The 13,872-nt window shown below is 40.5% G+C and overlaps 1 protein-coding gene across 8 annotated transcripts in view; it reads right to left on the bottom strand.

Annotated features, from left to right (window-relative positions):
• Positions 1-13,872, bottom strand: part of map4k4 (mitogen-activated protein kinase kinase kinase kinase 4) — a 110,829-nt gene that overhangs the window by 41,589 nt on the left and 55,368 nt on the right. For all 8 annotated transcript variants that reach the window (XM_051402690.1, XM_051402694.1, XM_051402691.1 and 5 more), the window contains exons 4-6: positions 6,481-6,606; positions 2,790-2,900; positions 2,545-2,635 (exon numbers count right to left, since the gene is read on the bottom strand). In XM_051402690.1, the coding sequence (XP_051258650.1) occupies positions 2,545-2,635; positions 2,790-2,900; positions 6,481-6,606 (328 nt within the window). The remainder of the gene's footprint in view (positions 1-2,544; positions 2,636-2,789; positions 2,901-6,480; positions 6,607-13,872) is intronic.

Here is a 13,872-nt window from a genome sequence, read left to right as displayed (position 1 = left end):
CCAACCATTGAGGTTCAGGCCAGGAAGGGTGGCAGTGGAAAGCCCAGCCTTGAGGATAACTCAGAACCCACCATAGAACTAGAATCTGCTATGATTACAACTCCTTCGACGCCACCTGCTGAACCTTTAACTATTGAGGTTCAGGCCAGGAAGGGTGGCAGTGGTAAGCCCAGCCTTGAGGAGAACTCAGAACCCACCATAGAACTAGATTCTGCTGCAGTTACAGCTCCTTTGACACCCCCTGCTAAACCTCCAACCATTGAGGTTCAGGCCAGGGAGGATGGCAGTGGAAAGCCCAGCCTTGAGGAGAACCCAGAACCCACCACAGAACTAGATTATGTTGCGGTTACAGCTCCTTCGACGCCCCCTGCTGAACCTTTAACCATTGAGGTTCAGGTCAGGAAGGGTGGCAGTGGTAAGCCCAGCCTTGAGGAGAACTCAGAACCAACCATAGAACTAGATTCTGCTACGGTTACAGCTCCTTCGACACCCCCTGCCGAACCTCCAATCATTGAGGTTGAGGCCAGGAAGGATGGCAGTGGAAAGCCCAGCCTTGAGGAGAACTCAGAACCCACTATAGAACTAGATTCTGTTGCGGTTACAGCTCCTTGACACCCCCTGCCGAACCTCCAATCATTGAGGTTGAGGCCAGGAAGGATGGCAGTGGAAAGCCCAGCCTTGAGGAGAACTCAGAACCCACTATAGAACTAGATTCTGTTGCGGTTACAGCTCCTTGACACCCCCTGCCGAACCTCCAACCATTGAGGTTCAGGCCAGGGAGGATGGCGGTGGAAAGCCCAGGCTTGAGGAGAACTCAGAACCCACCATAGAACTAGATTCTGCTGCAGTTACAGCTCCTTCGACATCCCGTGCTGAACCTCCAACCGTTGAGGTTCAGGCCAGGAAGGGTGGAAGTGGAAAGCCCAGCCTTGAGGAGAACCCAGAACCCGCCACAGAACTAGATTCTGCTGCAGTTACAGATCCTTCGACACCCCGTGCTGAACCTCCAACCATTGAGGTTCAGGCCAGGAAGGGTGGCAGTGGAAAGCCCAGCCTTTTGGAGAACCCAGAACCCACTAGACATAGATTTTGTTGCGGTTACAGCTCCTTCAACGCCCCCTGCCGAACCTCCAACCATTGAGGTTCAAGCCAGGGAGGATGGCAGTGGAAAGCCCAGCCTTGAGGAGAACCCAGAACCCACCATAGAACTAGATTCTGTTGCGGTAACAGCTGCTATGCATACATACATATGAATATTGTTTCATTCACAATTTAATACTCAGGTGTAAATGTAATACTATACATTGTAGTAAGGGTTTTTTGTTGTTAATTGTTTCTCCTTTTAATTACGATCTACTAGTAAATATAGTAATACCACAAAGCAAAACAATTAAATTGTAAAAAGTAAAGATTCTATATTCAAAATCTTACTTAAGTAACGTTAAACCAGCTGACCAGCTGTGCAACAACTACACTCTACTTTCAGTAAATGGAATTCATTAAATGGAGGTGTACAAACTAAATATTGCCTTTATTCTCCAAAATATTAGTGGAAAAATTGGAAATTATTAGGAAATGATTCTGAAATGTTATTCTTGTAAAACAGTGTACAAACATACTTTTTAGTGTATGGTTTTAAAAAAGTATTTCTATAGAAATAAAACAAGAGGGACAAGAAGAAGAGCAAGAAGATGAGGAAGCAAAAGAGGAAAAAGAAGAAGCAGAGTTAAGTTAAGTCAGGTTGGGATATTCATATAAAATGTAAAGACTAAATCTGGCTTAGACAGCCCTCATCTGGGAAAAATCTTTAATTTAATTTTCATATATTAATATGCTGTCTGGAATCCAAGGCCACATCAGATGTGAAGAGGATATTGTGGTCTGATTGGTCTTGTGGGCTCTTGGGTAGTATGATAACTTATTATACCACTTAAATTATACCAAAATAAATTACAGCATAAAATTGGCCCAGAAAATCAGGCACAGTCTGATCGCTGAGTAAGTACACACAAGTATGACTCTGAGCAGACAGTTGATGCCAGCCTTCAGTGCTTGTTTTTGATATTCGGTAAATTTTATGGCCAGCTCTAGCAGTCACATTGCATTGGTTTACAATTAAAAAGCTGGCTTAATTAGTTTTTTGTTGTAACAGACAGACAGTAAGATACAGTTAATACCCTCTGTCTCTTTAGCATCATTGCCTAAATTGTTACTTTGAAAGTTGGTGTGGTTCAGGGGGCAGGATCATTTGCAACATGATCATCAAAAGATATCTACATTTATTTTCTACTAAAACTGAGTGAATGCAAAACTGTGCCCGAAAATAAATGTCCCACAAGGATTTGCATTACCGGGTACAAGCCTACAACTGTGCAATCATGTGAAACATTACAAAACAAGACCGGTGATGAAAAAGCTCTAGTTGCCACTAGCAGGGTGCTGACTCAAATCTGGTGCTGCAGTATTTTGTCAGTGCAGATGTCCAAACCTCAGCACAGGCCCAGTCTGGACCCACAATTCAATCAAAATAAAATCAACACATACCCAGTTTGACTTCAGCGTTTTCAGTCAGCAGCACGTTTTGTCCCTTGATGTCACGGTGGATGACATGATGAGCGTGTAGGTGAGCTAATCCCTATAGAAAGACAAGAAAAAAATGACATATTAATATATTACATGCAGTATACTTGCAACAGCCTTTGCTAAAAATACTTGTTTGAGTTTCCTAATATAGTCTATTGGACACTGAATAGGAATTGTCATGGAAATGCTGTGACAGGGGGACTGACCCTGAGGATCTCTCGGGAGATGTAGGCGATCCAGTCCTCCTTCAAAGTGTTGCCTTTGGTGTTCTTCACCAGATCTGTGATGGAGCCGGCACCGCAGAACTCCATAACCAGCTGGAGGAGAGAACAGGAGATAGTTGGAAGACTGTGCACATTTACAGCAACCGTTATTCTGCCAGGTACTGAGACCATCTGCGAAAGGTGCTACACGCAGCGTTCTACCATTATCACATTAACTCACATACAACTACCCTTAACAAATCACTGAGAAATGAAAATTGTCAGTCTTAGGATGGGAGACTGGAAGCAATGGGCTGATGGGAAATGTGGTCTTAATACGATGAAACATGTAACGTCCTCATCAATATTTTTCAATAACATTCATATATAAATAGGCTATTGATGGATGGTTAAAATCAATATCATAATATCATATAAAGTAATCAAAAAGATGTTTAAAGTCCGCCTCCAAATCTGTTTTTTCTTCTTGTTCCTATAGTTGGATGTTTGAGCTTCACTGTTAGAATGATGTCTGTGCAGAGTTTGACACTAGAAGGATGTTTTCACATTCATGTGCTAAAAGTGGAAAGTTTCTCTGAGCTCACGAAACATATGATTTTAAGGGGCGGGGCCTACGAGCATGATTTATGACATATCAACTAGTGTGGAGGTCAGTCCTGGTCCAGTATGCAACTTGTACAGTGTGATGTAGAAACTTGAAGCTACCAGTGCACATCCACTGAGAATGGACTTTACAGTGAAGGAGGAGACATCTTGTGTCCAGCAGCAAAACTTTAGAAATTAACTAAATTGGATATTATGAATATTAATATTCACAGATTAAGGTAGTAGATAGCTTTTTATGGATTTTAATGTGGAAATTATACTTTTTTTGCATATCAGACACACATTGTTCAAAGCAGACTGTTTGTATACATGTCTGAATAATAGTTTCAGGACATATATAAATAATTAGCTTTGCATTTTTAATGTCTGTGCTCAATTACTGTGTTAAAAACTCTACATCTACTCCTTCTCCATCTTTAAAAAAATTCAGAACCTATGAATCTGCAAATATTCTTAATTAGAAAACTTTAACTGCTCAAAAAAACCTAACTCCTACTTCACTGAAAAGTCCATTCTCAGTGTATGGTGTGCTGGAGGCTTCAAGTTTCTACATCATACATGCAAAAGAAATCATGCTCATACATGCATGTCTTAAATTCAGATTTAACATGAGCACAGAGAATCTTCCCCCTTCAGCAGATAAATGTGAAAGCATCCTTCTGGTGTCAAACTCATTCTGCACAGTGGAGCTCGAACATCCAAGTGAAGTTCAAATAAACAAAACACATTTGACTGCAAGGGGACTTTAAATCCAGTGAACTGTGTATGCATCACACATGAAAACCCTTCTGTTTTATTTGCTTTTATCTACAATTTGTTTTGATTAATTGATTTTGTATAAGAACACATAATCAGCATGACAAATATTACACTTAAAGTCAATAAACAAAAATACTTAATCAGGCCTATCTAACATAGGGCGGTAAAGTGTATTCTGAGGTGGACAAAATTGTGCCAACACAAAGTTTATGTTTCTAGGGGGAAAAAGAATATAAATAAATCCTATTTAGATTTTGATTGCGGGCAAGTGGTCTTGATAGAAGTAGAACAATCTGATGTAATTTGCTGAGTAATCCCAAACTGGTTGTGGATTGTGTCTTACATGTTGACCCACGGATACATGCCTTACAAACACACAATCTGGTCTCCTTCAGCAGACAGTCTTTAGTGACGTTCAATGCAAAATATGACACATATACTCTCTCACACACACAAACACAGCAGACAGCGTGAAGCCGTGGCAGTGGGGGCTGTAAAGGGTCGCGGAGACAGCTGTAAAAACAAATACAGGGCTGTGCTGTGGGGTGAGAGTGATATCTTCCCTCTCTAGGAACAGCAGCGCCGCAGGCTCATAAAACGAGGTAATCCTGCCTTCAACAAACCGAGCAGCTATAAATCTCTCCCGCTGCTGCTCTTCTCCTCCTCCTGTTTTTTTTCCCTCTCTGATTAACTCCCTTTTGTTTCTCATTTTGCTTCATTTGTTTTATTCATTTCCTCTGCACCGTTTCTCTTTTCTTTGATTTGTTGTGTTTTTGTATTGCTCTCTTCTCTCCTGCCTTTTGGGCCAGCAGGGGCTTTAATGTTGGGGAAAAATACATTTATGTTGTGTTATTGTTTGCAAGTAATAAAGTGTGTGAACAGATGTGCAAACAGTAACTCTGTATACAGACCCAATATAGCCACACCAATCTGGATTTGGAGAGACTGTTGAGAGCCGACCTGTAATCTCTGCAGCCGCAGTCCAGTGACTAACTACAAATAACTTCTAGGTGTTGTATATCAGGAAACACCTAATTAATTCATTCCTGTTTTTTAGAAATCACACAATAAATCTGATCAATATGACAATCTAAATATCCAAACATCTATTCTTACATAAACCAATAGTCATGTAAATTCAATTAAATTGAACAAATAGTTATTTTAGTAACATTAGTAACGTATTCAGCTTCGTAAGGGGCTATTTCTTGGATCTGCCAAGTGACCTAAATCCATGTAAGGTAATTGATAGCTTTGTAGTTATCTTGTTAACGCTTACCACCTAAAACATCAAGTAAAATATGCCTTAGCTAGCTAAAGTGTGATGGTTTGATGGACATTAGGACTCATATGCACTGATACATCAGGACTGGCTACCAAAACAAAGAACAGAGGGAGTGCGACTTCATTCTCTCTACAGGACGTCCTATAGTAGTTTGTTGCTATACTAATAATATTTAAAATCGTAAACATATTATAGTTGTCACAAAGTCCTGAACAATCTTCTGGATAGGTCAAAGACCCCCTCCTGACATGTATTAAGACATATTGTCTGCTTGGAACAATAATGTGTGTGCCAAAAAAACTACTCCTTACTACCTACTTCACTGTAAAGTCCATTTTCAGTATATTTATCCCATAAAAACTTTGTTAAGTTAATTTCTAGCACAAACCAGAAAGAAGATGTTTTGTCCAGGAGCAGTACTTGTTGGTTGCTGCCATTTTTCTATAAATTATCTTATTTGACTTGATTTTTCTTTGTTTTCTGTAGCTTTTAGAATATAATAAAAAATAAGTCCTGCTCCACTCAAAGATCAGTTTTTAGTGTTGTAGTAGTAGTGTGATGTTTGAGCCTCACTGTGCAGAATGATGTCTGTGCAGAGTTTGACACTAGAAGGATGTTTTCACATTCATCTGCTGAAAGAGGAAAGTTTCTCTGAGCTCATTGAAAATCAGATTTTACAAGCATAATTTGTGACATCACAAGTCAGTCCTGGTCCAGTATGCAACTTACAACTTACTACAAGTGTGATGTAGAAACTTGAAGCTACCATATACAAATACACTGGGAATGGACTTTACAGTGAAGTAGGTAATAAGTAGTAGTACTTTTTTGGCACACACATTATTGTTCCAAGCAGACTATTTGTATATATGTCTTAATACATGTGGAGGGGATCTTTGAGCTATCCAGAAGTTGTGATTGCTCAGGACCTTGTGACAGCTATAATAAGTTTTAGGCTAATTTAACTTACAGCGCCTCACTGTCAAGACATGACATCATTATTAATGGTAGGAATAAACTCACCCATAGCTGGTCGTCATGGCCTGGAGGACTTTTCTTGATGAAGGCTCCATAGTAGGTTGCTATGTTTCTGTGGTGGGAGTACTTCTTCAGCATGTTAATTTCCAGCTTAATTTCCTCCTCTTCATCCTATGAGAGAGGGAGAGAGAGACCCATCAGTATGAAGTTAATACATTATTATTGTCTGTCAGATGGTGAGGAAGCAATTATGAACTGATGGACTAGATCAAAACAAACAATACAAGTCTATTTTCTGGTCAGGTTGTTAAGACTGGAGGGAAAGGGTTAACAGCAGTTTCAATTGAGTTTTCATGATCAGCTCACCTAGAAAGATGGTGTAACTATATTTTTTCTTCAGCTGTTCTGCTTTTATGTTTACTTGTCACATGTCTGCCAGTGAAGTGTTGCTCTCAGTTCTCCTACGAGTCTTTTAAAATCAACATGCATTTTTCATCTTTATTGGTTTTACACACTTTGCTTACTCTAGTGAGCTTTAATTCAAGTCAGAACATTCCTACACACAGAGTTTGGGAAATATCAGGTCCCTTTGGCCTGTTGTTGAAAAGGGGTTTCTGTCCTGCTTATAAACTGCAAACAGTTTCCGTTCAGACATCGAAGAACTCAGACACAAACTCCAATAAAACATTGAATTATCTGCATATAATAAAGCTAATAAAAACACATGTCCCCTGTGGACAAAAGCCTAAGTGTTTCCACCTCTTCCTTTCATTGATTTCAAGGGGAATCCGACCCAAACTGGGCTAGTGGCAGGGAGAGGATGGTCTTATTTATTTATGTAAGCCATATAGAGGCATCTGTATTAAACTGAGATAAACTGTTTCATAACCATTTAAAAACTTTGTAACGTTTTAGTATATATGTTCTTCCACCAGCTCTCAGCTGAGTGGTAAAAACGACAAACATCTTACGGTTCCAACTTGGCAAATGGATTTTGTACTTTTCTCTCCTTTTGGAAATTGTGATGGGCATTTTAACTATTTTCGGACTTAGATTAAGCAATTAATCCAATACTAAAATCAACACATTATGAGGAATTAACATTAGTTGTAACCATATATATATTTTTTGGCCTGTGTTTACCCTGAAGGTTTGCAGAGTTGAACTGTATGCTTTTACAGCACAGCCAGTGTCTTGACAGCTGGATGTCAAGCAGCTCAATAGAAGGAGAGTGGAATTTCCCCTGCTAGCATTCAAAATGGTAACCCTATTAGAGAACACATCCTAATATTTCCATCTCTTCCACTGTGTTTTCGAGGAACCAGCCAATGATTTTCACATTTCCTCCGTATAATGTTTAAATCTTTGGCCTTCCTCCCAGTGGGCCACACTTAGTCATAAAGACGGCAAAGGAAAAACATAAAACAGGTTGTTACATTAACAGAGAAAAGTAATAATTTAAACTCAAAGTCCTAGCAAACAAAGCAACAGCTCTGGAACTTTTCTCCTACGCTGTTTTCAGTCCATCTATGAAAAACATGCTGAAGAGCCGAGCAAGGAAACAAACAACGTCCAAACCATTCTAATAAACGGATATCACTCCAAACAAACATGCAGATACACAGCCTGAACTTGAAATGATAACAGAGCCCAACAAACTACCATCTCGCCCTCTCGCACACTCAGGATATTACAGTACAGACTCAGACACGCATACAGACACATAACAAGATCAAGCGATTATTTCTCAATCACTGAGGCACCACTGAGGCTGTGTGACATTTATTTGTGAGTGCTTTGCTTTAGCCGAGCCCGTGCGCCTGATCCCGCAGGCCGACCGGGGCTGACATGACATGACATTTTCACTGTTATTACGGCCGGTCGATAAGCAGGAGCGTGACAGGCGGCTGTAGCCAGGACTCCTGAGCAAACTGAGCGCTGCAGCAGCCTTGTATGTCCACAAACCAAACGCTCTGAGGAACTGAGAGATAAACTGTTTGGCTTTTCATATTGAAACTCGTGGCCTTTTGGCATTTTGTAGTACAGATAGTAGCAGCTGCTCATTCACAACTTACACTAGCGCTAGCAGGTTCTATTACAAAATGTGATTATATTTTGCTTTCTGGTTAGGTAAAGAACCAGTGTGGAGGATTAAGTGGTATCTTGTGGTGAAGTTGCAGATTGCGACCAACTGAATACCACCCGCCTTAAAAGAGTGTAGGAGAAACTAGGGTGGCTGCAAAAGTCACCAAAAAAACGTGAAAAGCCCTACTGTAGAAACATAGCAGTTCAACATGGCGGACTCCACCATACCTGCTCCCTTTGTAGATTAAAACAGCTTAATTTAAGGTAACAAAAAGACAAATACTGAGAACTACCTATGAATATTATATTAAATTTCTGCCAACAGATCCTCCAAAATGTTACACACTGGACATTTAAGACTAAAAGTCATTCTAGCAGCTAGTGAGACCATACTCTGAGATCAGAGCTCTGAACTAAATGCTAACATGCTCACAGAGACAAGCCTAACATGCTGGGGCTAAGCCTGTCATTTACCCTTATTACAGTCTTAGTTTAGCGTGCTAGTATGCTAATATTTGCTATTTAGCAATAAAGTGCAGCTGAGGCTGATGGGAATGTCTTTAGCTTTGCAGGTATTTGGTCATAAACCAAAGCATTGGACAAATTAAAATGTTAACCTGGGGCTAGAAAACAAGTCAGATGACTCATTACAATTTGTCCTGAGGGAGATGTGAATGTCTGAACTAAAAATTCAGGGCAATTCATTCAAGAAACATTTCACATTTTATTAAAAACCACAAAAGTCAGCCTCATATGGTGGGTTGAGATATTTCTGTCTGGACCACAGTGGTGGACCAACTGCCCAATAGACAGACAGACAGCCAGACATGCCGCAAGCATGGCTATAAAAATCTACATATAATCTATAACCAGCAATTTCATTACACATTAGTAAGTGCAATAGGGTTTGGGGGTCTAACAGCTAAAATGGTGGTCAAGTAAAATGCTAACTGATAATTAAACTTATAAATTTGTCTGAATTTGAAAACACTGGTTTGAAAAGAGACCTGGTCTGTAACCCTCTGGGGTTAAAGACAAGTGATCCATCTTTGTCGAGGTGTTACACAAAACTGTCAACCACCACACAACATTTTAACAGGAACACTACATTAGATGTGTTGAGCATTCATTTACACCCCAAGTGTCATACACCCTTTCTTTAGTCGTCCATCAACAAACAGCACCAGCAGCAGACACATGTACTATAAGAGAAAACATAAAGCAGAGAAACAAAAGAAATTCCAAGAACTGCTGTTTACTGGGCCAATCTTTAGACCAATCACCCACCAACCAACCCACTGTTTTAGCTGGTTTGTCCTGAAAAGGAAATACTGTTTCATGCAACGGGACAAAAACAGTTATATAAGATTGTTACAACAGAATTCAAAGTGGATGACATCAAACTGTAGAATGTTAAGTTATATAAGAGCAGTCTGAGAGGCACATTAACTACTGTTGTTAATGCAACTGTAATAAATATTTCTTCATACTGGTGAGTTAGTGCTGCTTGATAACTGCCAAGACATTATCCAGCCTTTATATTTATCACCACAGGTAGCAACCTCATTCTGTAGGAGCTGGAAAAGATTGGTGTTAAATGTTGGTGCTAGCAGAAATTAAAACACACGTCTTATCGAGCACTGCAGCTGCAGGAGCAGAAGATGACAGGCAGCCAGCGACTCCGTTGACATTTCTGAGACTGGTCCAGAGCTTAAAGGGCGATTCAGCCAAACTTTAGCATTTAAAGATGAAAGAAATCACTGTCAACTTCTGCATGTCTATAAAAAACAAATAACCTGCAGCTCAGTTTCACTATCTCTGAAACACAGAACACCCAGTAAACCTGATGTTTGGTCAACTGACAACTAAACTTATCTATGATTATTTAAACAGCAGCAATTTCTATGCTGTCAGTCATCTGGAGAGTATTTGTAAATGGTGGGGGGTTCACTTTGGAACAAAACTCTTCATATGTTCTTGTTGGATTTTACCACTAACTATTTTTTGCACTTTAAGCTGTTATTATTGTGACTGAAGTTAAACCAAGCTTGTTTTCTAATAGGATGTTAAAGTAAGCAGCGGGTTTTTTAGGAGAGCACAAGACTTTTTGTACACCACAAAAGGATGTTTGCCTGTTATTTATTTTTGCTTTAATCATCTGATGCCGTTTAAAGAGTTCAGCAGGAGTTTTGTCTGTCCCTAAAGATGATGGGGTCAGTCGGTCAGCGAGCCAGTCTGCCAATCCCTTGAGTCACAGTCAGTCAGCCAGCCAGTTGGTTACTGCTTCAGCCAGGCAGCCAGTCATTTAACCAGGCAGTTAGCCAACCAGTGAGTCAGGAAGCCAACAAACCAGAACTTTAGCCAGCCAGTCCTTCTGTTTATCCACTCATCAGCAGCAGACCATCAGTCATCAAGCCATTTGCCCAGCAGGTGAGCCAGCCAACCTTTCGGTCAACCAGTCAGTCCGTTATATATAGCACAGTTACATACAGTATTTAATCAATATCTTGGGGGGGGGGATCAAAAGGACCATGCAAGACCTTACAAGATGCTAAAAGATGTACTGAAAGTCAACCCACAGAGACAAACAGTCAACATCCCATCGCCCACAAACTGTCAGTCATGTGAACGTTTTTGGAACAAGTCAGCATAATTACAGATGCCGAGGACAGACTGGATGAGGAGAAACACAGCAGGAACGTTCTTACACATTATTCACCATGGGACATGAACAAAGGTTGAAAATAACAGCTTGAAGAGGGGAGGAATCAACTCAATTGACAAAACATAAGAATGGCTACATTCCTTTATGTTCGGGGCAGCACAGATGGTCTGGCCTTGCAATAAAACATACAGCCTTGTGGTGCACGGAAAAGAGAAAAAGGAGTGTGAAAAGGTGACTACTAGTGCATGTGGTATGCTGACAGCCAGCCAAGAAAACAAAGTGATGTCATCCATCTCAAATCACTGGAGAGAAAGAGCCATATGCTGGGCTGTGGACAGTATTGTGACACTGGATTAGAAAGCTAAAAAAATGGGCCCAGTAGGCACTTTACCGTGGAGAAAAAAAGGAGCCTGGGGAGAAAGAAGTCGCTGTCTGGCCTCTTCTAGCAAGTTGGTGAGACTGACTTTACTAAACAAATCCAAAATGTGACTTTTTTGATAGCTTACTTTAAAAAAACACATTTTTGGAAATTTTTATCATTCAAATGCATTCATGTTGAGGTATGTCTAAAAACAAACAAATACAATATGGGATTAAATCCTCAAAACTATGATTTAAATCAGGAAAGATCTGGAAGGAAATATCCAGATAGGGTTAAAACTGATGATTATTCCACATTTGTTGATATATTTACTGATACAAAATTGTGAAAATATATCGTGATCCCTTGCATATCATCACAAGTTATCAGAGCCCAAAGTAACGTGTCTTGTCATGTGCAGCCAACAGCCCAAAACTCAAACAAAAGAAAAGCAGCAAATCAGCACATTTGAGAAGCTGGAACCATAGAACATTCTGAAAAATGAAAAATAATTGATTACTGTTCTGTCCTATGAAAACACAAATTGCTTCGGCACAAGAGTCTGACCCAGCGGTTCTGGACAATATTTCTGGACAGTTTTCCATGCTTAAACTGTCAGAATGCATAATTTGGATTAAACAGAGACAACACAGAGGTATACACACACACACACACACACACACACACACACACACACACACACACACACACACACACACACACACACACACACACACACACACACACACACACACACACACACACACACACACACACACACACACACACACACACACACACACACACACACCCCCCAAACAGAGCAATGTGTGTGAGAAGGATGGAGAAGAGGCGGGCAGAAAGTGACCTGGATGTCAGGATACAGCTGCTTCGACAAGGAGACAGTGACATCATCTTCTCTCTTTCTCTGACATGTGTCCACTATGTCTCTCCTCTCGAACTTGTTTGTGCACTGTCCATTTATTTTGGACGCTCACTGTCTCGATCGCTCTCGTCCTTGACTTTAGTCTCATGTCCATGTATCCCATCATTACCACACCTTACTTCTCTCTCCTTCACTGTCTCTCTTTCCCTGAACTATATATCCGCAGTCAGCCGCTTCAAAACAAGGCGTCCTGAAGCTACTCATTATCATTCCTGGGCATGAAATGGTGGGGAGACTCAGTGGCGGCCATATTGCTGCTAAAGTACTACAGCACACAAAGTGAGCGGGGCTAACAGAACCGCGACCCCGGGGGAGCGGACAGCCGCAAGATGGAAGCATAATGGAAAATGGAAGCTGAGTAGGAGGGAGGCTTTGGCTTCGACAAAGGCCAAGAGAGGTCGACGTGTCTTTAACAGGCAACCGGGAACCTGGAGGGATGGGGGCTTCAGGGATTATTCTAAACAATCGCTACATTCCTCTTATATCTGAAGAAGAAGCCTCATGTGTTTTACTGTTTTCAAGCTGACAGTATTATTGTGATTGAAATCTCTCAACACAATCTTTCTCTAAGCATTTCACATTTCTGACTTGTTGAATCCGACTTTGCTCTAACTGTGGACTGATCAGTGAATCTATCGAAATTGCTTTTTCTGGACATGCACAGGACACTTCTGCAAAGGGTCTGCCTGCTGTTTGTGAGCCTACAAACCCTGCAGCGACTGTTCAAATTAATGGTCTCAGTGTTTTTGTGAAAAAGCTAGTTAAATATTCATTTTTAAGAAAAACAAATGAAAGATGGATAAACGTTGAGGGCTGAAGTTTCTTTATGAAGTCTGTGAAGTGTTTTTTTTTTTTTTTTTTTCAATTTAAATGTAGTATCATCACCGTTATTACAATACATCCTGAGGGGAACGTGAATGTCTGTACCAATTTTGTGCCGATCCATGTAGCCGTGTAGATAGATCTAGATATATTATTCATTTGACTGCGTAAGTGAAATCTTTGACCTGTTGCTGGCACTAGAAGTGGCCTGAAAAGTCATCAGGATTGTGTGGAGGGGGTTGAATATCTGGATCACATTTTAATGGCAATCCATCCACTGTTGACTCTGGACCAACCAAATGAGTGACATTGCAATTTTTACAACCTACTGCGGCCAAAACATTGTTAAAGAGAAGCAGACCTTGGGAGGATGGAGGCCCACAATACAGATACAGAAACCAGATACAGCCATTGTTCCAACCTATACACATTTGTTTTGACATGCCTGTAGAGTTTTAGGAGATTTTCCTTTTATTCTTCAAGACGAACATAACAATTCTGTGCCTTCAACACCTTCACACTTTTCACTTTCACACCTTCTCAATGAACAGGGAGCGG

The sequence above is a fragment of the Dicentrarchus labrax genome, unplaced genomic scaffold (genome assembly GCF_905237075.1).
Source record: "Dicentrarchus labrax unplaced genomic scaffold, dlabrax2021, whole genome shotgun sequence".
Taxonomy (NCBI): domain Eukaryota; kingdom Metazoa; phylum Chordata; class Actinopteri; family Moronidae; genus Dicentrarchus; species Dicentrarchus labrax.
The sequence above is the reverse complement of the archived record's forward strand: the minus strand, read 5'-3'. Positions and strand labels throughout refer to the sequence as shown.